General features: G+C 44.8%; 1 protein-coding gene across 2 annotated transcripts; it reads left to right on the top strand.

Annotated features, from left to right (window-relative positions):
* Positions 1–27,672, top strand: LOC128406132 (high mobility group protein B3-like). Of its 2 annotated transcripts, none has more exons than XM_053373155.1 (5): positions 1–118; positions 4,274–4,432; positions 7,177–7,316; positions 8,768–8,942; positions 26,609–27,672. In XM_053373155.1, the coding sequence occupies exons 2-5, from the start codon at positions 4,283–4,285 to the stop codon at positions 26,633–26,635; spliced, it is 492 nt and encodes a 163-aa protein (XP_053229130.1). In that variant the 5' UTR covers positions 1–118; positions 4,274–4,282; the 3' UTR covers positions 26,636–27,672. The 2 variants fall into 2 exon arrangements, with proteins under 2 accessions (XP_053229130.1, XP_053229129.1); XM_053373154.1 differs by lacking the exon at positions 26,609–27,672 and adding an exon at positions 22,015–23,536 and having other exon boundaries at positions 2–118.

Raw genomic sequence — 27,672 nt, 5'->3', positions numbered from 1 at the left:
CAGGCCGCTCTCGTAGGCAGCCAACGCGAGGCTGAGCCGCAGCTACTAGCGCTGAGTCCTCTGCGTGCGCCTTGCTCACTTTCCTTGCTTATCGCCTAGGTTAAAGCGAACAATACAGGTAGGTTTCTGGAGCACTTTGCAACTGTTTTTGGGGCGGCTGCTCTGCTCGCCCTTTTAAATGCCCCCCTTTAAAGAAAAACAGTTTTAATTGTTCTTTTTTTTGGGGGGGTAATCCTTTTGCTTAAAGAAGTTTCTCAGTTTTTAATTTTTGTCTGTATATATGTATTCCGATCAACTTTAACTTGGCTTTCCCAAACCTTCCTCTTAAGTAGGCGTGAGAAATCGAGACTTGTCCCGGATCCTGGTGTAAATGGAGCTAGGCTTATTTTTATATTTCTGATTAGGGGTGCGTGGGCGACGACGCCCAGATAGGCGCTTAGAAACACACACATACAGCCATTATCATTTAGGGGTGTCTCTTATTCTGCAGGGAAAATTAGTAAGTCCACACACATGGGTTTTCTGCTGCTACAGTAGAATATGGCTGGTACATTAACTTTCCCGCATGGGCGGGGGACCTCCCGCTTAACTGTCATGTCAGCCCCGTCTCCGCTTCTCCACGTGTGTTGCCTCTCACCTTGTCTCGCCTTCTTGGGGACAGCGGACTGTTCTGGTGCCTGGTGTTTATTCTGCGTTAGTAATGGCTGCCGCTTTAGAATCTGAAAAGGATAATCTCTGCGCATCCAGGACATAAACACCCCGCCTCTCTTCTCCCTCGCCTCCCTCTTTCTTCCCCACCATGTCTTCTCCTCGCCTTCTGATCCGCCCCAAGCCTTTCGTTTCCTCAATATTTTTATTTACCCTCTACATAAATGTGTCCCTCGTCTCCTTGTGACCGCCGCTAAGCCCTGAACCGCCCCCCCCTCGCCCTTTGCCATATGCTTGAGCTGAGGTCTTGTGTGCGTTAATATGGCTGGCGTTTTAGTGGTACGACTAAAGGAAGAAAAACGTAAAGGCAACAGAGAGGCGGGAAACAGGAGCGACGCGGGGGGAAATGGGGGGGGTGTGCAGAGACCCCCACCCCTCCTTTCTATCAGTTCACGCCCGTGGTGGGGTGGTTGGGGGCCGGATTCGGCTTTCTTGCAATTTTCCTCCTTCGGCGCGGCTGAGCGTTAGCCAGGGTTTGTAATGGCTTCATGACAGGCAGTCTTTGTTACAGACTATTGAGCTGAACAGGGAAATGGGGGTGGGAGGCTGCTTCAAAGCTGCCCCCCCCATTTCCCGGACCCCGCCTCATAGGAAAGAGGACAGCTTTTTCTACGGGGCTAGTTGGTTTTCGGGAGCCCGGGTGCTTCGGCTTCCTTTCCTGCAGTTTTCATCCGAGCAGACGGGTGCCGGTGGCTTTGTTGGGATACCAGTCTCGGTGCCTTGTAGAGAAGCCATTTTAGCGTATGGAGCTGGCTGGCTATGGGCGAGGGGGGAACCCTTCTCTCCATATCCCTGCCTTAGCAAAGCATCAAAACTATATAGCAAGGGCAAGAACCCCACAGCTTGCCCCAGCTCCAGCCAACTTTGACCCTTATGGCCAAAGGCGAGCCGAAGGGCTTATTTGCGGGGCACTTTCTTTCATGAGTAAGCATTACACAAAATGGAAGATGAATTATTGGTGTCTTTAGTGACCCGTCAGTTCTCCCCCACCCCGCCTTTTCACTCAGCTTCTCGGAGTCACTCCAGCAAATATATAGCGACCCGGGGCATATCCCAGCTGTATTTGTGAAGGCAATAAAAGGGCTTTTAAAAAACAAATTGCTCCAATGTAGTAAGGTGAAAAAGAAGGAAGATCCCTGCCACACACCCCCCCGTCACGCCTATTGAATCCTATTGAAATAGGATTATTGATTAGAAGAAAGGGAAATGTGAGGATTAGGTGTGATTTTTGAGAAAAGTGGGTGTTGATCTTTTTTTCCTGGAGAGGAAGAAATCAATAACAAAATTAATTTAAACTTTTAATGATATTTATTACCAATGTTCATGTAAATACATTTTAAAAACATCATGAGCAAATTTCCCACCCCTGCTTTTAACCTCATAAATACTTGCTTTTTCAGGAGATGAGGTGGGAAAGATGCTTTCATATCTGAAAAGTTAGCAGCTGTTCTGGGCATTAAAATTAATAAATAGTGACATCAAAACTATAGATCCCTTGGTGGAGTAACATCAGTCTTATAAGTCATGCTTTTATTCAATAAACTCTTTGGTTTAAATACGTTTAATTTCAGAGACCTGGTTTTATAATGCTGAAGTAAAAGGTGTCCATATGAGATGCATGACAGATACTCTGACATGAAATGCATTTTTTAAGTCTTGAGGAGAGTTTTCCTATTGAAGGCTAGCCAAAGACTACAAGTCACAACTATGTGTATTAGTTAACCCTTTAATACTCTAGTACAGTTTTCAACCAATGTGCCGTGGCACTCTGGGGTGCCTTGAATGATAGTTTCCTTACCTCTGATGCCATCTTGTGTCTCTGCCTCCCAAAGGCTTGCACGACTGTTTGTTGCAGCAGCCTACAAGGCGAATGGTGCCTCTGGTTGCCAGGAGCTGAGGTGGCCTCAGAGTAAGGAAGTAAGTGGGTGAGGGAGCCCAGCCAGCCAGTCCACCAGCCCTTGCTGCTGGAAATGGACGGACAAGTGGGAGACCGGGCAGGCAGGTGCCACACTGGCCTTTCTTTTGCTTGCTGTGTGCAATGCCTGCCTAGGAGCTGAGTGTCTGGTGTGGAAAGGGAGCCTTTTCACCATGCAGGCTTGGCGGTGCCCGCTGTTGCCACTGCTGCCTCCCAAGGTAAGGCACTGGCCTCATGTTCACCCTTGGCCAGTCTCTGCCGGGCCATCAAGGCTGGGAGCATCCTCTTCCCAGGCCCCTGTGGGGCATCATGAAGAGGCACCTCTCTTTGGGTTGGGGGGGAGGTGCTCAGAGACCGGGGAGATGGCAGCTGCTGCCCGGAGGACTTTCAAAGAGGGGAAAGGAGAGGAGGCTGAGGGAACACTCCACAAGGGAGTGTGATTGAAAAGGGGTGAGGGGCTGCCAGCTGTGCAGGAAAGGGGTAACATAACTGGGATTCTGAGGCCCAGAGTATGTTTCACCACAGGGGAGCAGCAGAAAGAATGTAGTTGGTCAAGGGAGCCTTGAACTCAAAAAGGTTGAAAACCTCCCTCTAGTATTATGGGCTGGTTCAAACATGTGCTTGACATTGGAACACAGAAAACTGCTTTTTACTGAGTCAAACCCATTGGTCCATCTAGCTCAGTATAGTCTACACTGACTGGCACAGGCTCTTCAGGGTTTCAGAGAGGAAGTCTCTCCCCAGCCATACCTGGAGATGCCACTGGGGACTGACTCTGGGACCTTCTGCATGTACAACAGATGCTCTAGCACTGAGCTACAGCCCTTGACCATCAAATGTAAGCAAATAAGCTCAGTCAAGTGAAAAACTATGCAATAATGCTGTGGACAGTGGCGGAGGAAGGGGGCGGAGGCGATCCACCCCGGGTGCTGTCTCTGAGCGGGGGTGACAAAAAGGCACCCCACAGGGGGCTCGCAACCCTTCGGGCACGGTGGTGCTAGCCACTGCCATCGTGCCACCGCTGCCACGTGCGGAGTATCCTCCACTCGTGGCTGCACCCTCCACTGCTGTTCGTATAGCACGAGCAGCGCTGTTGGCAAACCGCCCAGTGGCGCATGCGCGTGTGCCATACGTACCTTGCATGCACAGCAGCGCTCGAGTGCTGTATGGATGGCAGCGGTATCTGCGCCGCTTACATACCACGCATATACGCGGCATATGGGCGGCGGCGGGATACCGCCAAACAATCCCTCCGCCGTCGCTGCAGCCGTGAGCAGAGGATCCCACCGGGGTACGTGTGGCGCATGCACGTTACGTGGCAGCACACACATGCGCGTTACATAGCGGCGCACGCTCATACGCAGGTTTGTCACCCTGGGTGCCGATTCACCTTCCTTTGCCACTGGCTGTGGCAGTAGAGAACTTGCACAATGTCCATGTCAGCTCAAGAAAAAAACCCAACTTCCCAGTGGACAGAAATTATCTGGTTTTGGCTGATAAGATCTTAAGATGTATGCGAAAGTCAGTCTTACACTATGTCATTTTTAACCAACCGAAGGGTAGCCTGACTATAAGTTTGGTTGCCTAGTGTACACAGCATAAATTGCTTGTTGGAATGGTAAGTGGTGATCTTTTAAAATACCTTTCCAGAGAGTAAAAATGGCTAAAGGTGACCCGAAAAAGCCAAAGGGGAAGATGTCTGCTTATGCCTTCTTTGTTCAGACCTGCCGTGAAGAACACAAGAAGAAGAATCCAGAAGTTCCTGTCAACTTTGCAGAGTTCTCAAAGAAGTGCTCAGAGAGGTGGAAGGTATTGTCTCCCAGACCCAATTCCTCACACTTGCTATAAAGACAATGGCCTAGTGAGAGAAAGCTATGTGTTCACTGCATGAACACACTTTCAACTTTAAAACAAAATCAACTGTCCTTAATTCTGTTAATTACTGTCCCCCTCTGCCATTTAAGCTTATTGCCATTATCTCAAATTACTGAAGAGAGATTTGCAGCCCAAGTCAATGAGTTACAGAGCAATGAAGGAGTCTAAAACCCAGCTTGTGTCCCTTTTAGCATCTGAGAATTCACTGGGCATTGCCAGCACACTTCAAAGAATTTGTTGGAATCATAGGGACTACAAACTCTTGCTTTTTTTTTTTTAAATTAAAGTTCTTAGGAACATGAATTCTGCATCATCTACTTCAGGGAAGCCATGACCCTCTATGGACCTTGGCCATGCTGATTGGAGCCGATGGGAGTTTGAGTCCAACAACATCTGAAGGGACACAAGTTCCCTACACCTAAAGTAGAGGATGCAGGATCTCAGTAGCCAACATGACAGCTGAAGATGATGGGAATTGGAGTCCTAAACATTTGGTGGGCATCATGTTGCCTACCCATGCTGCTTTGTCTAGAACAGCCGTATTTGCACAGGCAGGGTTCAAACAGAATAGGCGCTTTTTGAGACTCAATAGTCCCACCTTGTGACCAAGTTTAGATTTCCTGTCACAACCATTGTGACTAAAGTCTCCAGTGAGGGCAATGTCCCTAAGAGGGAGCACAAAAGCTGAAAACCTGTAATCAGGTTGTTGAGCTTAAGACACTCTGCAGGAAGAATAAATCTTACTCCATTGTGGTACCATTTGCATAAGCTGAAAAGCAAGTGGTCTGTCATAGCAAAAACACAGCCCCTCCTCCGCCCTGGTTCCTCAGGATGAAGCAGCTGGTTTTTCAGCCCACCCCCACACCTCCAATCCAGAGCTGCTTGTGTTTAAGCCAGCAGTCTTTTGCTCCTCTTTTAAAGGGGCACCGTTTTCGGAGAAGGGGTGGATTGGTTTCTCTCTGCTTCTTCCTTCTTCTCCAGGCAGTTGACTCCCCCACCCCACTTTGCCACCCCCCCCCCTTTTGTCAGAAGAGAAGGGGTGTGTATGGGTGTGTGTTTTTTAAAGCAAAATGAGCTTTGCTTTGGGAGTTGGAGGGAGAGAGAGAGGCTGGCAAGTTCCTTTCATGTTTAAGTAAGGCTGGAAGGCTGCTTTGGAGAGATTTGAGACATCATCTGTTCCCCCAACCCCACTATTTAGGAGGAACTGCTCATAGAACTATATTTCTACTCCCCCTTCCTCCTCTTCTCACAGTCCCTCTCCAAATAATCTAGTAGTTGCGCATTTGTTTCATTTTCTCTCTCAAATTTCTTTCAAGTTCAGTAATAATAGTAGTAATAATTTATATGCTGCTTAATTGTCAAAGTTGGCCTCTATGTAGCTTAGAAGTATAAAACCAATTACGAAATAATATATATGCATGTAATAAATGTGCACAATAAAATAATTTCATTGAAACATTAAAATAAGCATCCACGTATAAAAAATAGAGTAAAGCAAGTACATTCAAACAATGCAACAGTTAAGAGTTAAAACAACAATTAAAAATTAAATATAGTAACAGTAATAAGTTTTTGCATTGTGTTCAAGTGTTCAGATACTACAAGTATGTATTCTTTTAATCCTTACAACATCTCTGTCAAGTATGCCTTGCCTTCCCTGCCCACCCCTTCCTTGGAGGTTTTTAAGCAGAGGTTGGATGACCATCTGGCATGGATGCTTTAGCTGATATTCCTGCATTGCAGGGGGTTGGACTAGATGACCCTTGGGTCCCTTCGAGCTCGTAAGTTTCTATGAGATTATGAGATTGCTGTTAGATCACTGGCTGCTGCCTTCCATGTGCTGCTTTGCCTCTCCTCCCCACCCAAAGCATGTTAGTTCAAATCTAGTGCAGTACTTTACATAACACATCACATATACACACAGAGAGAGACTGGTATTTGAACATATTAATTATTCAAATGACTTATGGTTTTTGCTGCTATTGCAGGAGTTGACCTATGTTTGTGGTTTCCAATAAAGAATTGCTATTAAAGTGTGATATTACAATGTATCACTGATATGAATTGTGAATCAGTTCATGTGTTTGAAAAAATAAATAGAAGGTGCTGCTGTATTTGGGGGGGGGATGGCAACTAGCCATTCTGTTTTTGCGCCTGTAACCCATGTTCCAGGGGCCATTTGGCTCCTAGCTTTTCTATCTCAGTTTCTAACACTGTGTGCAGGTATAGCTATAGTTGATCTGTCAAGAATATGCTCTTAAAATTTGCTTTTATCTTTATCTGGGAAGCTTGGGAGTAACATACAGAAGACGGAAGATACAAGCCACTGTATCTGGTCTTAATTTTGAGTCTGTTTCCCTTGGAACTAAAGCATGCAAGGGTGAACCAATGGCCTTACAGACTTGGGCTTTGGCAGGGAGTGCTTGGTTCTATTTCAGATGGTTGAGAGCAACTCAGCTGTATTTTTGGAACATAGGTCTGGTGTTGCCTACTTGGGCAGGCAGCATCTCCACAAGGTCTCTGGTAGAAGTCTGTCTCCTCAAAAAGAATTTTATTTGGGACCTTTTGCCTGCAAAGCATTTTTTCTACCTCTTAAGCTATGGTCCTTTCCTCCTGCCTTAGTTTGTGGCTTGTGTACTCTTTTTGGGAAGGTGCATGAGTAACTGTTTGCCTTTCAGACCATGTCAAACAAAGAGAAGGGTAAATTTGATGAAATGGCTAAAGCTGATAAAGTACGGTATGAGAGAGAAATGAAGGATTATGGACCAGCAAAGGGTGGTAAGAAGAAGAAGGATCCCAATGCCCCCAAACGGCCACCGTAAGTAACTTCCCTACATAATTGTGTACATAAACTTATTCGCATATTTGTTAGGTGGAACATTGCAAGCCTGCATTTAAACAAAGTAAGTAAGAAAGAAGTAGATCTGACAGTGAGAAGTTGCCTTAAACCAAATCAGACCATTGCCCCATCTAGGTTAGTATTGTATTCTGACTGGCAGTGGCTCTCCAGGTTTCAGGCAGGTGTCTTTCCCAGACCTACTTAGAGATGCTAAGAATTGAACCCGGGACCTTCTGCATGCTAAACAACTGAAGAAAGCACTTTTAAACAAACCTCTTCAGAGTCTCAGTCTGCTGCATTGGGGGAGAGTTAACCTATTAACAAACTGTTGGAAAGACTTGATTGTTTTCAAGATAGCAGTACAACTGTTAATAAAAAAAAGTTAATGCTTTTGAAGGCTACTAATACCTGATCACCTAAATCTTGGCACTGAGTAGTTGATTGAGAGTGGCACCATTTGCCACTTCTGTGAGTATCCTGGAGGTGGGAGAAAGAAGCTTGAAATTTGTCTTCACTTAATGACCCTGATCTCCTAATTCTGTTATTTATTTAATAGCACTCTGGCGTGTTTGGTGTTTCACATAACATTAATGCTTACAACTGTCCTGAAAGATGAGCCAGAAGTTGAACTGAAAGTATCTTCATAAGACAGCTTGGAGGTGGGGGTGCTGATGCTGAGGGCTAGTGGCTTGCCAAGGTCCCCCAATGAGTTTTGAGTTGAATTTAAATTGGGGAATTACTAGCTCATGCCTAGGTTATATTTTCTAACTGGTTTCACATCAGTCAAACTGTTGTGGTTTTCTGCCACTCTATCCCCCACCGAGAGTCCTTGGATCTGTAACACTGGAAAAATTTGAATCCCTAGTGCTACCTTCACACTGAGCTCATTTGAATGCAATGTTAAAATGGTTTAGCTGGCAGCCTTCCCCAACTTGGTGCCAACCAAAGGTTGCTGGGCTGTAACTCCTATCAGCCCCACCCCATGTGACTGGTAGTCAGGAATGATGGGAGTTGTAGTCCAGCAACATTTGGCGTGCACCAGGCTGGAGAAAGCTGTTTTAGTACTATTTGTACAAGCCTCATTCTCATTAACTCCCCACTTCTCTGCTGGTATGGCATGCAAGGAGGAGATAGTTGAAATCTTGAAAGCTTTTGCTTCTAACAGCAGTGTCTTGTTATGTCTGAGCCCAGATAAACTGTGGTTTGGAGCTTCCAATGGTCTGGCGGCCACGCCAGGAGAGCATTCAAGTCCAAGACTTGTGCATGTAACACTAAACTGTAGTGTGGCATCTGAACCAAATAACTATTGTTTATTGGGGAGAGGAAGCTACTGTTTAAAAACTAGTTTGCTTGTAGTATAGGTAATAAACCCCTGGCCACCATGCCAGCTCTCAACTGCAGTTTGTCTTCTCCCTCCCATCCTTCACAAGGTCTGGATTCTTCCTGTTCTGTTCAGAATTCCGTCCCAATATCAAATCCACTAATCCTGGCATCTCCATTGGAGACGTGGCAAAGAAATTGGGTGAAATGTGGAACAACCTCAGTGATGGGGAGAAACAGCCTTACAACAACAAGGCTGCGAAACTGAAGGAGAAGTATGAGAAGGTAAGGCTCAGGTGGCTTCTGTCCATATGCTGCAAATTCTTGCTTACATTTGCTCCAAAAATGAAACATCAGTCTCATGACAGACACTTTAAAGCAGACTTTTTTTAACCTGGTGCACTTTCCAGATCTTTTGTTGGACTACCAGTTCCCATCAGCACTAGCTAGTGCAGCTGGCTGATGGGAGTTGGGAGTTCTGACAGCATTTGGAGGGTGCACCAGGTTGGTGAAGCCTGCTTTAAATGTAAACTGTGCTAACACATGTGGTGTTCCCAAATCAGTGGAGTACTTCCCAGCTAAGAGGGCATTCCAAGCCTACTGATAGTTCCTTCAATGGAAACAAATTCCAGTGCATGTTTATCAGGAAACTGTGCTTAACAATTTACTTAAAGGGATTTCAGCTGACTCCAAGGCCTTTTAACTATTAACACTGACAAGATATGCCATGTTTATCTTGCTGTCTTTATGTCACTGGAGGAAACCTTTGCATACCTTCCTTTTGCTAGATCGGAAGTGTATTATCCCACCTCATCCTAGAGTTTCAGAGCAGATAAGTGAAACAAAATACTGTAACACTCTCGGTACTGAAATATGTAAAGCTTTCCTGCCATTTCCAAACTTGTCCCTGTCTCAGAAGCCAGCCCAAGCAGGAATATTGTATTAATTTATGTGTTTTTATGTTGTAAAGATGCAACTTCTCTCTCTCTCTCTCTCTCTCTCTCCTCTGGCATCAGCCATTGCAAATTAGCAGTGATGGGCTCTGCTAAAAGGCATAAAAAGCTCATAATTTGAACTAAGAATGTAAGAAAAGCCCTGTTGGATCAGGCCAAATGTGCATCTAGTCCAGCATCCTGTGGTCCAACCAGATACAAATAAGAAGCCCACAAGCAGAACCTGAGCGCAACAGAACTCTCTCCACCTATGATTCCCAATAGCTGGTCTCCACTGCCTCCTGCAGTGGAAGTAGAACATAGCCACCATAGCTTGTAGACATACATAGGATTAGACAAAATCATGAAGGATAAGACTCTTAAATCCATCCATCTTGGCTGGTATCACTGCCTCTTGTGGAGTGAATTCCCTAGTTTAACTATGCAGTGTGAAGAAGTGCTTCCTTTTGTCTGTCCTGAAATACAAAGAAATTCTAGAGAGGTAGCTGGGCTGTATCCTGTGGCATAATATTTTAATTTTAAAAAAATTATACTCCAGCAACAAAGGAGTTGCTCATAGCAGCTTACAAATATAAAAGCAAGCATACAGATTGCAGTGCTTCCACCTTTAAAATGCAAATTATCAAAACTAAAAATAGCAGTAAAAGATACAAGTACTAGCATTTGTTGTAAATCAATACATTTAAGCATCAGCACATAATCAAAAGTTTAAAGGAATGTTTTCAATTGCTGGACAAACACAAATAAATGAGAAAGATAACCTTGCCTCTTGTGGCAGGGAATTCCACATATGGCATGCCTTACTTCAGAAGCCAATGGTGCATGCAAGAGATATGTAAAACCCAAACTTGGAGGATGGGCAGATTCACGTGAGAGAGCCCTATGGGTAATAACACCATCTTGAATTGCACTTGGAAAGCCAATTCAGTGGGAGACTACTGAGCAGGGTACAAATAATTTGAAACCAGTTCTGCTGGTATAGATTGGGGGGATGGGGTGGAACTGATAATACAGAGTTCTGATCTCACAAACTAATCTCATTTCCCAAAAAACTATAAATGGCTTTTTAGGGACAAACCTTTAAAAGTAGCATACGTCCATGTATAGGAGGAATGATATAAGATTATTTAGGCACATCAGGTGTAAAAATTACTACAGGAGAGGTGTTTGAAATCACACAAGTGTATAAACAAGCATAGGTTAATTGGAAGGGGCCACCTCTTGTGTGTACCTTGCCTGTCAAAGCAAGACCGCCAAAGCAGATCTCAGTGTATAGGCAAGGCCATATGGGTAAAGCGATGGTCTTAAAGTAACCCAGTTAGCACCAGCATGTTGAAGTGGGTTGGGAAACATACCAGGAACTAAGCTCCACAGGAAATTGTTTCTGTGGTGCTTATGCTAAACTCAAGTTTGAAAGTTGGCGGTGCCTTCTGTAAGCAAAGGGTGAAGATGTTATGGGGTTGAGAGTTCCAGGACCCCTTTGCTCTTTTTCCTAGCTATTAGGGCTGGAGAGCATGCAACTTTCCTTAGCTTGTGTAAGCCTGTATGGTAGGAATGAGAAACCTGTGGCCACCCAGATTATTATTATTATTATCATTTATCATTTATTAATTTTTTATACCACCCTATACCTGCAGGTCTCAGGGTGGTTCACAGGATAAGATCACAATATAAAAACACACACACACATACACACAATTTGTGTGTATATGTGTACACACACACACACACACACACACACACACACACACACACATAAACACATATAAACAAAAACAACCCAATAACACCACCCCCAAACACACTTTAAAAGGGCATTGGGTGTGAATCAGCCAAAGACCTAGTTAAAGAGGAACGTTTTTGCCTGCCGTATAATGAAGGCACCAAGCAAAACTCCCTGAGGAGAGCATTCCAGAGACGGGGAGCCACAGCAGAGAAGGCCCCGCTCTTGTGTTGCCACCCTCCGGACCTCTCGAGGAGGATGCACACTAAGGAGGGCATCAGAAGATGACCTCAGGGTCTGGGTAGGTTCATATGGAAAGAGGCGGTCCTTAAGGTACTGGGGCCCTGAGCTGTTTAAGGCTTCATAGGTCAAAACCAGCACTTTGAATTGGGCCCAGAGACTAATTGGTAGCCAGTGCAATCGGGTCAGGATTGGTGTAATATGCTCAAACCGTTTTGCCCCGGTGAGCAACCTGGCCACTGAATTCTGCACTAGCTGGAGTTTCCGAACAGTCTTCAGAGGCAGCCCTACATATAACGCATTGCAGTAATTAACCTCAAGGTTAACAGCATAGACAACAGTACTTGGGCTATCCCTGTCCTGATAGGGTCATAGCTGGGCCACCAGCTGAAGCTGATGGAAGGCACTCCATGCCACTGAGACCACCTGAGCCTCAAGTGACAGCGAAGCATCCAGGAGTACCCCCAAGCTATGAACCTGCTCCTTCAGAGGAAGTGAAACCTCATCAAGAGCAGGCGACCCCCCCTCCAATCTGGTCTAGGGAACCACCCACCAACAGTGCCTCAGTCTTACCTGGATTGAGTTTCAGTTTGTTGGTTCTCATCCAGTCCATTATCAAGGCAAGACCACGGTCCAGCACTTCCACTGCCTCACCTGCAGATGTAAAGGAGAAGTAGGGCAGAGTATCATCAGCATACAGCTGACAATGTACTCCAAACCTCTGAATAACCCCACCCAGCGGTTTCATGTAGATGTTGAACAGCATAGGGGATTGGATCGAGCCCTGCAGAACCCCACATTGAAGGCTCCACAGGACTGAAAAGCACTCCCCAAGCAACACCCCCTGGGAATGACTATCCGAGCAGGACTGGAACCACTGCATAGCAGTACCACCCACCCCTAACTTGGACAGCCTCTCCAGAAGGATACCATGGTTGATAATATTGAAAGCCATCAATAGGTCAAGGAGAATTAACAGGGGCACCTTTCCCCGTCTCTCTCATGACACAGCTCATCATAAAGGGCGATCCAAGCAGTTTCTGGGCCTAAACCCTGGTTGAAATGGATCTACAAAACCAGTGTCTTCCAACAGTGCCTGGATCTGGTACACAACCACCCGCTCCAGAACCTAGCTCAGGAAAAGGACATTAGCAACTGGCTGGTAGTTAGTTAGATTTCCTAAGTCCATGGAAGGTTTCTTAAGGAGTGGTTTTACCACTGCCTCCTTCAAACAGGCAGGGACCACCCCATCTCGCAAAGAGGCATTGATTACCTCCCTGGACCAGCCAGCTGTTCCCTCCCTGCTGGTTTATATCAGCAAGAGGGGCAAGGGTTTGGAGCACAAGTGGTTGCCCTGACCTATCAAAGCACCTTGTCCACATCCTCGAGGCTTACCAATACCATGGCTCCGAAGCATCCTCTCCGATTGCATGGAGCCCGGACAGCCCCATGGTTTTCCCTGGAGCTGATGGTGATGAAACAATCGCTGAGATGGCTAGAACGCCGGTGGCGGAAAACTCACTCTGAATTGGATCGAACACAGGTTAGAGCTCAACGTCAAGCCTACCAAGTGGCGATGGCGACAGCGAAGAGGACCTTCTTTGCCGCCTCTATTGCATCTGCAGAAAACAGCAGGAGGAGACTCTTTCAGGTGGTTCGCAATCTATCAGAACCACCTTCATCATCGGGGCCGGGTAGGGACCCCAAGATCTCATGCAATGCTTTTGCAAAGTTTTTTGCAGATAAAGTTGCTCAGATTCGGAAGGAGGTAGACTCCACTGTGGGAGCAAGAGTCCTGTCTAGTCATATTGTTGTTGTTGTTTAGTCGTGTCCGACTCTTCGTGACCCCATGGACCAGAGCACGCCAGGCACTCCTGTCTTCCACTGCCTCCCGCAGTTTGGTCAGGCTCATGTTTGTAGCTTCGAGAACACTGTCTAACCATCTCATCCTCTGTCGTCCCCTTCTTCTTGTGCCCTCAATCTTTCCCAACATCAGGGTCTTTTCAAGGGAGTCTTCTCTTCTCATGAGGTGGCCAAAGTATTGGAGCCTCAGCTTCACGATCTGTCCTTCCAGTGAGCACTCAGGGCTGATTTCCTTAAGAACGGATACGTTTGATCTTCTTGCAGTCCATGGGACTCTCAAGAGTCTCCTCCAGCACCATAATTCAAAAGCATCAATTCTTCGGCGATCAGCCTTCTTTATGGTCCAGCTCTCGCTTCCATACAACACTACTGGGAAAACCATGGCTTTTACAATACGGACCTTTGTTGGCAAGGTGATATCTCTGCTTTTTAAGATGTTGTCTAGGTTTGCCATCGCCTTTCTCCCAAGGAGCAGGCGTCTTTTAATTTCGTGGCTGCTGTCACCATCTGCAGTGATCATGGAGCCCAAGAAAGTAAAATCTCTCACTGCCTCCATTTCTTCCCCTTCTATTTGCCAGGAGGTGATGGGCCCAGTGGCCATGATCTTCTTTTTTTTGATGTTGAGCTTCAGACCATATTTTGCGCTCTCCTCTTTCACCCTCATTAAAAGGTTCTTTAATTCCTCCTCACTTTCTGCCATCAAGGTTGTGTCATCTGCATATCTGAGGTTGTTGATATTTCTTCCGGCGATCTTAATTCCGGCTTGGGATTCATCCAGCCCAGCCTTTTGCATGATGAATTCTGCATATAAGTTAAATAAGCAGGGAGACAATATACAGCCTTGCCGTACTCCTTTCCCAATTTTGAACCAATCAGTTGTTCCATATCCAGTTCTAACTGTAGCTTTCCCCCCCACATAGAGATTTCTCAGGAGACAGATGAGGTGATCAGGCACTCCCATTTCTTTAAGAACTTGCCATAGTTTGCTGTGGTCGACACAGTCAAAGGCTTTTGCATAGTCAATGAAGCAGAAGTAGATGTCTTTCTGGAACTCTCTAGCTTTCTCCATAATCCAGCGCATGTTTGCAATTTGGACTCTGGTTCCTCTGCCCCTTTGAAATCCAGCTTGCACTTCTGGGAGTTCTCGGTCCACACACTGCTTAAGCCTTCCTTGTAGAATTTTAAGCATAACCTTGCTAGCGTGTGAAATGAGTGCAATTGTGCGGTAGTTGGAGCATTCTTTGGCACTGCCCTTCTTTGGGATTGGGATGTAGACTGATCTCCAATCCTCTGGCCACTGCTGAGTTTTCCAAATTTGCTGGCATATTGAGTGTAGCACCTTAACAGCCTCATCTTTTAAAATTTTAAATAGTTCAGCTGTAATATCATCACTTCCACTGGCCTTGTTATTAGCAGTGCTTTCTAAAGCCCATTTGACTTCACTCTCCAGGATGTCTGGCTCAAGGTTGGCAACCACACTACCTGGGGTATACGAGACATCCATTTCTTTCTGGTATTATATGGGATCAATTTCAATCTGTTACCCCCGAGGATGTGGACAGGCTGCTTGGACGAATGAAACCAACCACCTGTCTCCTTGATCCTTGTCCATCCTGGCTGATAAAAGTAAGCTGGGAAGGGCTGGGCGATGGGCTCTGTGGGGTGGTGAATGCTTCCTTCTGTGAGGGAGCCTTCCCAGGCCCACTGAAAGAGGCGGTCATTAAACCGCTTCTTAAAAAAACATCTTTAGACCTCACCACGGGACTGAACCTGTCTTGGTCGCACTGGTCGATGATCTCCGGCGGGCTAGGGACAAAGGTGAGATCTGTTTCCTATTTCTGCTGGATCTCTCAGCGGCTTTTGATACCATCGACCATAACATCCTTCTGGACCGTCTTGAGGGGCTGGGAGCTGGGGGCACTGTCATACAGTGGTTCCGCTCCTTTCTCCTGGGCTGTGTCCAGAAAGTGGTGTGGGGGATGAGTGTTCAGACCCCTGGGTTGTGCGGTGCCTCAGGGTTCCGCCCTCTCCCCCATGCTTTTTCACATCTACATGCAGCCGCTGGGAGAGATCATCAGCTCTACCTCTCTTTTAAAGAAGGCGGCGAAGGTCCTGTGTGAGTGTCTGGAGGTGCTTGGAGGATGGATGGCAGCTAAGAGATTGGGGATGAATCCTGACAAGACAGAAGTACTGTTCTTGGGGGATGGGGGGGTGGGCTGGTGTGGAGGACGCACTGATCCTGAATGGGGTAACTGGGCCCCTGAAGGACCAGGTGCACAGCCTGGGAGTCATTTTGGACTCACAGCTGTCCATGGAGGCGCAGGTTAATTCTGTGTCCAGGGCAGCTGTTTACCAGCTCCATCTGGTACGCAGGTTGAGACCCTACCTGCCCGCAGACTGTCTTGCTAGAGTGGTGCATGCTTTAGTTATCTCCCGCTTGGACTACTGCAACGCGCTCTACGTGGGGCTACCTTTGAAGGTGACTCGGAAACTGTAGTTAATCCAGAATGCAGCAGCTAGACTGGTGACTGGGAGCGGCCGCCGAGACCACATAACACCGGTCCTGAAAGATCTTCATTGGCTCCCAGTGCGTTTCCGAGCACAATTCAAAGTGTTGGCGCTGACCTTTAAAGCCCTAAATGGCCTCGGTCCTGTATACCTGAAGGAGTGTCTCCACCCCCATCATCCAGCCCGGACACTGAGGTCCAGCACCGAGGGCCTTCTGGCAGTTCCCTCACTGCAAGAACTGAGGTTACAGGGAACCAGGCAGAGGGCCTTCTTGGTAGTGGTTCCTGCCCTGTGGAACGCCCTCCCATCAGATGTCAAGGTAATAAACAACTATTTTACTTTTAAAATACAACTGTTTAGGGAGGTTTTTAATGTCTGATGCTGTATTGTTTTTAATATTCAGTTGGAAGCTGCCCAGAGTAGCTGGGGAAACCCAGCCACATGGGCGGGGTATAAATAAATTATTATTATTATTTATTATTAGAAATTCAACCAAAACAACAGGACTAGACTGTGCTCTGGACACCCCATGAGATTCCTCTGCTATAACAACAGAGTCAAGATCTTTGTGGATGCAAATGATTTTATCCTCCAAATGCTTTGCAAACAAGTCACAGCAAGCTACCATTGGTTCCACCACCTCCTTTGGGCCAGCCTGTAAAAGGCCCCATATGACCTGGAATAGCTCTGCCGGACGCCATAATGAGGATGCAGTGGAGGCAGCAAAGTATGCCTCTTCCTTGCTGCCTTCCCTGCCACTAGGTAGGCTTGATAATGAGCCCTTACCAGTGTTTGGTTGCATTCATTCAGAGCTTTCCTCCACTTGCATTCAAGCCGTCTCCCAGCTTGTTTCCTCGCTCTAAGCTATGGGGGCTTACAGGGGGCCAAAGGGGCTCCACAAAGTGGGAGAGGATACTCAGGGGTGATCGTGTCAATGACCTGAGCTATTTGGAATCCCACTGGATCTATCAGCCTCCAAGGGCGGACCTTCCTAATAGGTCCCCCACCTCTGTGGAGGGGAAATGGTGATGACAGCCTAAATCTCAACAGAAGATCTGACCATGAAAGGGGACAGATGTCAATGTCCCCCACTTTCAAATCACCCTCTTCCCACCCAGTTGAGAAAGCAAGGTCCAGAGTGTGGCCTGCCACATGCATTGGGTCGGTGACATGTTGGGAGAGCCCCATAGTTGTCATGGCATCCAAGAAGTCCTGAGCCGCCCTAAAGCCAATTGCTTTAGCATGGGTGTTGAAGTCCCCCAACACCATAGAATCATAGAGTTGGAAGAGACCACAAGGGCCATCGAGTCCAACCCCCTGCCAAGCAGGAAACACCATCAGAGCACTCCTGACATATGGTTGTCAAGCCTCTGCTTAAAGACCTCCAAAGAAGGAGACTCCACCACACTCCTTGGCAGCAAATTCCACTGTCGAACAGCTCTTACTGTCAGGAAGTTCTTCCTAATGTTTAGGTGGAATCTTCTTTCCTGCAGTTTGGATCCATTGCTCCGTGTCCGCTTCTCTGGAGCAGCAGAAAACAACCTTTCTCCCTCCTCTATGTGACATCCTTTTATATATTTGAACATGGCTATCATATCACCCCTTAACCTCCTCTTCTCCAGGCTAAACATGCCCAGCTCCCTTAGCCGTTCCTCATAAGGCATCATTTCCAGACCTTTGACCATTTTGGTTGCCCTCCTCTGGACACGTTCCAGGTTGTCAGTGTCCTTCTTGAACTGTGGTGCCCAGAACTGGACACAGTACTCCAGGTGAGGTCTGACCAGAGCAGAATACAGTGGCACTATTACTTCCCTTGATCTAGATGCTATACTCCTATTGATGCAGCCCAGAATTGCATTGGCTTTTTTAGCTGCCGCGTCACACTGTTGGCTCATGTCAAGTTTGTGGTCAACCAAGACTCCTAGATCCTTTTCACATGTACTGCTCTCAAGCCAGGTGTCACCCATCTTGTATTTGTGCCTCTCATTTTTTTTGCCCAAGTGCAATACTTTACATTTCTCCCTGTTAAAATTCATCTTGTTTGTTTTGGCCCAGTTCTCTAATCTGTCAAGGTCGTTTTGAAGTGTGATCCTGTCCTCTGGGGTGTTAGCCACCCCTCCCAGTTTGGTGTCATCTGCAAATTTGATCAGGATGCCCTTGAGTCCATCATCCAAGTCGTTGATAAAGATGTTGAATAAGACCGGGCCCAAGACAGAACCCTGTGGCACCCCACTAGTCATTCTTCTCCAGGATGAAGAGGAACCATTGATGAGCACCCTTTGGGTTCGGTCAGTCAGCCAGTTACAAATCCACTGAGTGGTAGCATAGTCAAGACTGCATTTTACCAGCTTCTTTACAAGAATATCATGGGGCACCTTGTCAAATGCCTTGCTGAAATCAAGGTAGGCTACATCCACTGCGTTCCCTTCATCTACCAGGCTTGTAATTCTGTCAAAAAACGAGATCAGGTTAGTCTGACATGACTTATTTTTCAGAAATCCATGCTGACTATTGGTGATCACAGCATTCCTTTCTAGGTGCTCACAGACTGTTTGCTTAATGATCTGCTCCAGAATCTTCCCTGGTATTGATGTCAGACTGACTGGGCGGTAATTATTTGGGTCCTCTCTTTTCCCCTTTTTGAAAATAGGGACAACATTTGCCCTCCTCCAGTCTGCCGGGACTTCGCCTGTTCTCCAGGAATTCTCAAAGATGACTGCCAGTGGTTCTGAGATCACATCTGCCAGTTCTTTTAATACTCTTGGATGCAGTTCATCTGGCCCTGGAGACTTGAATACATCTAAACTAGCCAAGTATTCTTGTACTATCTCCTTAGTTATTCTGGGCCGTGTTTCCTCTGCTGAATCATTTGCTCCAAATTCTTCAGGTCGGGCACTGTTTTCCTTATCGGAGAAGACTGAGGCAAAGAAGGCATTGAGGAGTTCAGCCCTTTCTGTGTCCCCTGTTTGCATTTCACCATCTTCTCATCTGAGTGACCCCACTGTATCTTTGTTCTTCCTTTTGCTACGAACATACCCATAAAAGCCTTTTTTGTTGCTTTTAACCTCTCTAGCAAGCCTGAGTTCATTCTGTGCTTTAGCTTTTCTGACTTTGTGTCTACATGTGCTGGCTATTTGTTTGAATTCCTCTTTGGTGGTTTCCCCCCTTTTCCATTTTTTGTACACATCCTTTTTTAATCTTAACTCAGTTAAAAGTTCTTTAGATAGCTACCCTGTCTTCTTTAGGCATCTTCCATGTTTCCGCCTCATTGGTATTGCCTGAAGTTGTGCTTTTACTATCTCCCTCTTAACAAACTCCCAGCCATCATGAACTCCCTTTCCTTTTAGTATTACTCTCCATGGGATCTCACCCAGCACTTCCCTAAGTTTTATGAAGTCGGCTTTCTTAAAGTCAAGAAATTGAGTCCTAGTATGCTTGGCTGCTCCTTTCCGCTGTATAGTAAACTTCAGAAGAGCATGATCACTTGCGCCTAATGATCCTTCCACTTCTACCCCACTAACCAGGTCATCAACATTGGTTAGGACCAGATCTAAAATGGCTGTTCCTCTTGTTGCTTCTCCCACTTTCTGGACAATGAAGTTGTCTGCAAGGCCAGTGAGGAATCTGTTTGACCTTATGCTCTTGGCTGAGTTTGACATCCAACAAATATCCGGGTAATTGAAGTCCCCCATTACTACTATCTCCCTTCCTTTTGCATGCTTGGCCATCTGTTCCAGGAAGGCATCATCTATGTCCTCCGTTTGGCTTGGGGATCTATAGTAAACTCCCACAATGAGGTCACTGTTATTCTTCTCTCCCTTAATTTTGACCCAAATGCTCTCACTTTGGCTTTGAGGTTCTAAATCTTGGATCTCTTCACAGGTATACATATCCCTGACATATAACACCACTCCTCCTCCTTTCTTGTCTGGTCTGTTTCTCTGAAATAGATTGTATCCCTCCATTATTACATTCCAGGTTTCAGTGATGCCTATTATGTCATATTTAGTTTGCTGTACCAAGAGCTCAAGCTCATCTTGTTTATTTCCCATGCTTTGTACATTAGTCTACAGACATTGAAGTCCATTAATCATTCCCCCGTTTCTCTTATTTAAGGATTTTTTTCCCCCACCACTAGGTCTGCGTGCTGTTTGCTCCATTTGGTCTATGACATTTAGATGATCATCTTCATCAATTCATAGACTCCTACCTTCAGTAGCACTGTCTCCCTCCCCCCCACATTAGTCAGTTTAAAGCCCTCCTGATGAGGTTTCTGAGATTTTTGGCAAAAGCATTCCTCCCAACCATTGTGAGGTGCAGCCCATCGCTTGCCAGAAGTCCATCTTCAAGAAACTGCAGTCCGTGATCTAAGAATCCAAACCGTTCCTGTTTACACCATTTGCGAAGCCAGCTGTTCACTTCCACTATTTTTCGCTCTCTCCCTGGGCCACGTCGTTCAACTGGGAGGACAGATGAGATGACAATTTGTGCATTTAATTGCTTCAATTTCCTGCCCAGAGCCTCATAGTCTCTTTTGATCTTCTGGAGGCTATTGCTTGCAGTGTCATTGTCACACTCTAGATTACACACACACACACACACACACACACACCCCGACTCAACAGAGAGCCTGGAGAGAGAGAGAATGAATCTCTATAGACCACAGCAACTCCCCCTCCCTGACTCTCGAGTCTGGCCTGATGCTGCACTGAGTACCCAGGTGGGCACAGCTGGATGAGACCAACTCCACCCTGTTCGCCCACCCAGGTTTCAGTGATACATGCCAGATCAGCCTCCTCATCCATAATCAAATCATGGATGAGGGAGATTTTATTCTGGGCTGACCTGGCATTCAACAGCAGCATTCTCAGACCTGAGGGCTGACTGATACGACAACCACAATTCCCCAGGTTGGAGGAGGGGCTGGCACACGGCACAGTCACTAGCTGCCTGTGCCGTGTGCTCCTAACCTGGTCTACCCCTCCTCCCACACCATACCTCCCCCTACCCAGAACCACTGTAACTGGGCCTCCCCCTGCTCTCCCACGCTCCTCTCCTCTCGTCTCCTCTCAGGCACATGTTTTGAAAATATAAGAAAAACAAAAACAGGGGAAAAAATCCAAATGGGGAAAAAAATCATGAACTGCCCCTTACACAACATGCCCCTCTTCCCACACCATACCTCCCCCTACCCCTGAACCACTGTAATTGCCACCCTCCCCTGCTCCTCTCCTCCCAGGCACATCCCACAAAGAGCGCTTACAAAACTAGTTAAAAATCATTACAATTATTAAAACAATTACAAGCAGTTTACCAGTGTAAACAGTGTTCTCTGCTGGGCAACCCCAGTGCTTTGTAGTCTGTCAGGGTCCCACCCTAGGCCTGGTGGAAAGAGGCAGGTCCCATGGAACTTGCAGCAGATGTTGTTGGATCCCAACTCCCATCAGCCCTAACTAGCACAGTCCATTTTCAGGGCTGATGGGGAGTTCTTAGTTCAACTACATCCAAGAGGGGCTACTCCTACTTTTGGGGGGAACAGAGTTTTGGCTACTTTGGCACTGAATTTTTACTTTTAAAAAGCACAGAATGAGTATGATATCACTTGCTTAATGCATAGAGCCACTTGAGTGAATGGGAGGGGGTTTCTCATGCTGTGCAGGTGGGTCTTCCCTCCTGTGTTGCATTATGTACAGCTCCATGGGAAGTGGAATTTTGCGGGGTGCAAGAGACTGGAGGCCCATTGTTCAAGTAACATCACACCTACAGTTCTATGTATCTAAGTCATTGTTTTGCAAGTGTTAATAGTTGCAGTTTGCTAACAACCACCACCAGTTTCCAACTGAGGAAGTGGCAAGGTAATAAAATAACCCTCCTTACTGGCTTAAAAAATAAATAAATCAGTCTAATCCTGCGTATCTCCCCACCTCCCTCAAGGTGTTCAATAATGATAAGTGAAATAGTGCCTTTAGCTTATTTCATGTGAAATAGGCTATTTTGAAAGCCCCCCCCCAACAAGGCAAATAGGTTGATAACACAAAGGCCAGTGAAACTCATCCTCTTGCTCTTGCAGGATGTCGCAGACTACAAGTCTAAAGGCAAGTTTGATGGTGCAAAGAGTGCAGTGGCCAAAGCGGCTGTTGCAGCTCGGAAAAAGGTAGAGGAGGAGGAGGATGACGAAGACGAGGAGGAGGAAGACGAGGAGGAGGAGGAGGAGGAATGAGAAACTGTATAATACTTGTCTCCATGTGAATACCATAGAGTAGGGGAAACACCATTTGGAAAAGAGAAAATAAACAGGCACTTCTTATTTAAGAGGGTGTCTTATTTGCCCTTTTTATTAGGTTTAATAACATAATTTAGATTTTGACCACACCAGCGGTGGGAGCTTAAATTAAATAAAGTTGCTGTAGGAAAATCCAGGAAAGAAAAACTAAATATAACCAAACCATGGTTTATATTAAGTGTCCATAGGCACTCTGAAATTGTAACAAAGTTGTACATATTTCCAAGCATTTTTAAAACAAAAAGGTGGAAGCAAGACACTCTTGTGTTCTCCTCAACTCTGTGCACTTTTCCTGTTGGTGTAACAAAGCATTTATAAATGTTTCTCAAGCATCTTATTTTTTAATTTGTAAGGTGGTGTTTAACTATATGGTTATTGGTTAGAAAATCCTGGGTTATAAAACTGTACATATCTATAGTTTGTAAAAACTAGACAGATTCTTGTGGTTCATGCTTTCAGTGGTGATGCCTCAGAGGGGGATGGGCAGTAACTCCCTGAAGGTTGTAACACTCTTCCACAGAGGGACAGAGGGGTCGTATCTCAAAGCGCACTCTGCAAAATTAGATCTATTTACAGTACAGTGGGCATCCATTTAGCCTAAAGTTTTATTTCTGTATATAGTGAAACTAGCATTCTGCTGCCATTCTTAGTTGCAGAAGGGGAGGGGGAATTTCAGCTGGCATGAGAAATTGTATGGATACTTTTCTTTCCTTTTTTAATTAAGTGGGGTAATTTTTAAATGGAAACTGAAGATCTCTTCGTTTTCAGCTTAAAATGTGAAGAGAAGGCACAGAAAATTGAAGTTCAAAAACACCCTGTATTTAAAAAGATAAACAAAAATTTTCAAAAAATGTTATGTTTGGGTTTTTTGTATGTTTAGAATGCTGAAATGTTTTTGAAGCAAAAATAAATAGTATTACATTTTTAAAACTTCTTGACAATATTCTAAATCTTTCTGCTTTTAACAAGGTTCCCTGCAGCAGCAAAAAAATAAATAAATACAAAACAGAAAGTTCTTTCAGCGTCAACCCAGCCAGTGAACCATTTTAAAACTTTAGTAAAGCTTTACTTTTCCACTTCCCCAAGAAAGGAGCATGATGGTCTAGGAAAGGACTACTTAAGTTAAAGATGTTGTGCAAGATTGAGTCTTACTCCTTTGAAACTGGGACACTTGTGACCTTAAATGTGTGTATACCACTGTTTGGAAAGATAGGTAACTAAGAAGGAGCAGGTGTTTCTTTTTAGCTGTGTTGGGTACCTTTATAGCCCAAATTCTATGCTTTGTAAATATTAAAATGTGCCTCTTTTTTGTCCTGTGTTGAAACTGCTTCAGACTTGTGTACTCCCACTCCTTGACCACCAGCAGTTCAGTTACTGGTAGGAAGAATATTACAGTTACAATCAAAATTATTCAACCCCCATTGCAAATCAGGTTTATTATCAAAAATTATAGACTTTCAGCTATAAAAGAAAGTTGTTCTAAGTAAAGGGAAGCTACCAGAAACTTGGCAAAAAGCATTCATAACTCTAATACCTAAACAAGGTCTAGACCCAAAGTCGGTACAAAATTATAGACTAATATCGCTCCTGAACAATGGTTACAAATTATTTGCAGACATTCTAGCAACCAGATTAAAAAGGGTATTAAAGGACATAATAAATGGAAGACCTAGTGGGGTTTTTTACCAGGCAGACAAATGAAGAACAATATAAGAATGAGAATTGATATTCTGGAATATTTGGAAATGAGAAGTGATAAGCAAGCAATATTAATGTTTGTTGATGCGGAGAAAGCATTCGATAATATATCTTGGGATTTCCTTAAAAATGATGGGGAAAATGGATCTAGGTGAAACCTTCAATAGAGGAATAAATGTGATATATCAGAATCAAAGAGCCAAACTAATTATAAACAACGGACTTATAGAAAATTTTAGGATAACAAAGGGTACAAGGCAGGGATGTCCATTGTCCACACTACAGTTCATCCTGATATTAGAAGTTTTGGTGAGCAAAATAAGAAAGGACAGTGAGATCAAAGGAATCGTAGTGGGAAACAAATCATTTAAATTGAAGGCATTTGCAGACGACTTAGTAATTACAACAGAAAATCCAATGGAAAGCCTACCCATAGTGTTAAGAATTGCAGAATTTTGTCAGGTGGCAGGATTTAAACTTAACAAAACTAAAACTAAGATGTTAGTGAAGAACATGTCAGAACAAGTTAAAGAGGAGCTGCAAAAAACCTCAATTACCAAAAAAGTAAAATACCTCAGAATTTGGCTCACAATGAAAAATATAAACCTGTTTAAAGAGTTTCACCAAACTGCGGGAGGCAGTGGAAGACAGAACCTGGCATGCTCTGGTCCATGGGGTCACAAAGAGTCAGACATGACTAAACAACAACAACTTTAAAATGTGGTTAGAGATTTAAAAAGATCTAGAGATATAGAATAGGTTGAACCTCTCACTATGGGGGAGGATATCCTTAATAAAAATGATGGTACTACCCAAGATGTTACATCTTTTCCAATCAATTCCAGTGGTAGGAGGAGCAGGGAAATTTAAGGATTGGCAAAAGGACTTATTGAGATTTATCTGGCAAGGAAAAAAACTTAGAATAAAACATAAATTGCTGTTTGACATTAGAGGAGGGGTTGCATTACCAAATTTAAAATTGTACTATGAAGTGGCTTGTCTCTGCTGGTTGAAAGACTGGATGAATTTACAGAATACTGATTTATTAACTCTTGAGGGATTTGATAACCTATATGGGTGGCATGCTTATTTGTGTTACAGGAAAGTGAAGGTCCACAAGGGGTTTTTAAATCATGTGATAAGAAAAGCATTGTATGGCGTATGGGATAAATATAGGAATTTATTAGAACAGAAAACCCCCTGGTGGTTATCCCCACTTGAAGCCTTCTCAGTAAAGAAAAAATAAATAAATAAGAACTGGGCAACATATAAGGAACTGTTAGAGGAGGACAAAATCAATTAAAACTGAGAAAGTTTGAGGATATAAGACATCATCTCAGACTGGTTACAATACCACCAATTGAACGACATCTTTAAGGTAGATAAAAAATTGGTTTTGCTACGGAAATATCGGAATTAGAGAGAGGTCTATTAAAAAATAGAGACAAATTGCATTCCAAAATGTACAGACTATTACTAAACTGGGAAATAAAAGAAGAAGAGGTAAAATCGGTTATGGTTAAGTGGGCGATGGACTTTGGATATAACATACAGATGGTGGAATGGGAAAATTTATGGAGAAGGGAGCTGAAATTTATGGCTTGTTTTACTATAAAAAATAAACCTTTATGAAGATGCTATACAGGTGGTACATCACCCCCAGCAAACTAGCTAAAATATAGAAAACCAACTCAAATTTATGCTGGAGGTGTAGAGAGTTAGAGGGAACAATGTACCACATGCGCTGGGCTTACAAAAAAATAAATAAAGAGCTTTTGGCAACTTATATAATGAATTTTTAAAAACTGTTCAAAATAACGTTTATCAAAAAAACCTGAAGCCTTCCTCTTAGGCATTATGGCATCAGACATCTCAAGAGAGAAAAGGAGGATCTTTTTGTATGCAACAACGTCAGTAAGGATGCTGATTGTCAAGGGTTGGAAAGGAGATAAAATTCCATCAAAAGAGGAGTCTGATCTCCGGGCAGACCCGAGCCCCACAGAGGTTAGAGGGGAGCCCGCCAAGGTGCCCCCCCAAGCTTCGCAAAGGTGTGTGGAGTGTCAAGTGGTCCAGCGGAGTGCCAATCTCCCGCCCCCCCCTGAAAAAAACACTGCCGAAGGGCAAGCGGGGGGGGGGGAGCGGTTGAGAGCGCTCTCAGCTGTACCGTGACTCTCGAGCTGCCTGCTGTCAGCAGGAGATTCACAACTAAAAATATTCAAGCTGAAATAAATGGGTAAGAAGAATTCTGCATCTTCTACAGTTTTGCTTGAAGAAAGAAATATAATCAGATTGGATTTAATTAGACTGAATTTGGCGATACACAAAGGGTCCACCCTTCACTTTATGGGTAAATTACATTGCATGGAGAAAAGTTGCAAGTAGGATAACTTATTTTACTAAAAACTTATGGACAAGTGCCTGTCGATGAGCCACCAAAACCCATCCTTCACTGATTGTCAGTATCAGGAGATTTTAAAAGTGGCTACGATGCTGTATTGAGAGACAGAAAAGGGGAAGGTAGTGCCAGACTTCTGGGAGCATCAGGGAGCCCTAACACCACTTTCTCAAACCTTTCGCTTATGGTTGTGGAAAGGAAAGTTCTTAGCAACTGAAATCTATTCATAATTGCATATTATCACTATTGCATTATAAAATTGGGAATTTATTTTTGTACTGTGTTGAGGAACTTGGCAGAAGAGACTTTGATTAAATATATGAAGAGCTCTGCTGAGGATTATAAGATATCCTGCTGGGAGGAATAAAAGAAGGAAGAAGCTTGAAGTTGGCTCCACAAACACAACTGAGACTTTAAGGAACAGTTTGCAAGTGACTTTGTACCCCACTCTGAGACATTTTGGAAAAGTAGACAAGTGGTTTTAATATGCTTCCTCTGGAAAAGTACTGGATCTCCCTGGTGTTTACTGGGAAACTCTACTGAATAGCCTTGGACTTACTCAGGTCTGATAGAGGAATCTGGCTGCTCTGAAAACATTGGAAGGATGGGCAGGGCAGCCAGAGATGAACTCGGATGCTGAAATTATGGCATTCTTGTACCAATGGAGAAGAGAATTTATGGAAACTATGGCTAAGATATCTGAGACCATCAGTACCAGATTGGATCAATATAACAACACAGCGGAAGAACCAGAAATGAGAATAGACACAGGGAAGACTCTTGGGCAAAGACAGAAGGGAAAGTTTGTAAAGGTGGAAAGGCTAATTGTTATGAAGAAAAACCGAAAGGAAAGAGCAGGGGGATTTGAAGGGCAGCATACACAGAAAACATTTGAGGAAGTATTGGTAAAATCACCAATGTTAAGACAAGAGGAGCTGAAATTGGAAATTGTCCTAACTGGTAGCAGCTTTGTCAGGGAGCCTCCTGCCTTCCCTGACATGAGCCAAGATGAAAATTCTGAGCAGGAGGGAGAGACAGCTGCAGAGAGAGAAAATGAAAGCGAGGGAGAGGAAGGGGGGGAGAGAAACACTGTCAGTGAAAACAAGCAAGCAGAAGAAGGGCAGGAGTTAAGTTCTAGCAATGATACTGTTTATGAGTCCCCTCGTGCAGGTTGTTTAGGGAGAATAAGGGGAAAATGTGACGCATGTCGCAAAGCAGGAAAAGGGTGGCGCTCTTTATGCTGGGGTCGTAAAAAGAGGCTAATCGTGCCAACATCTAGCTCCAGTGAGGATTGATTACGAGTGTGGTGGAGTTCTTGTGTAAATAATAATAAAACTAAGACTATAAAAATG

The sequence above is a fragment of the Podarcis raffonei genome, chromosome W (genome assembly GCF_027172205.1).
Source record: "Podarcis raffonei isolate rPodRaf1 chromosome W, rPodRaf1.pri, whole genome shotgun sequence".
Classification (NCBI taxonomy): domain Eukaryota; kingdom Metazoa; phylum Chordata; class Lepidosauria; order Squamata; family Lacertidae; genus Podarcis; species Podarcis raffonei.
Note: the sequence above shows the minus strand (reverse complement) of the source record. Positions and strands in the feature narration are given on the sequence as shown.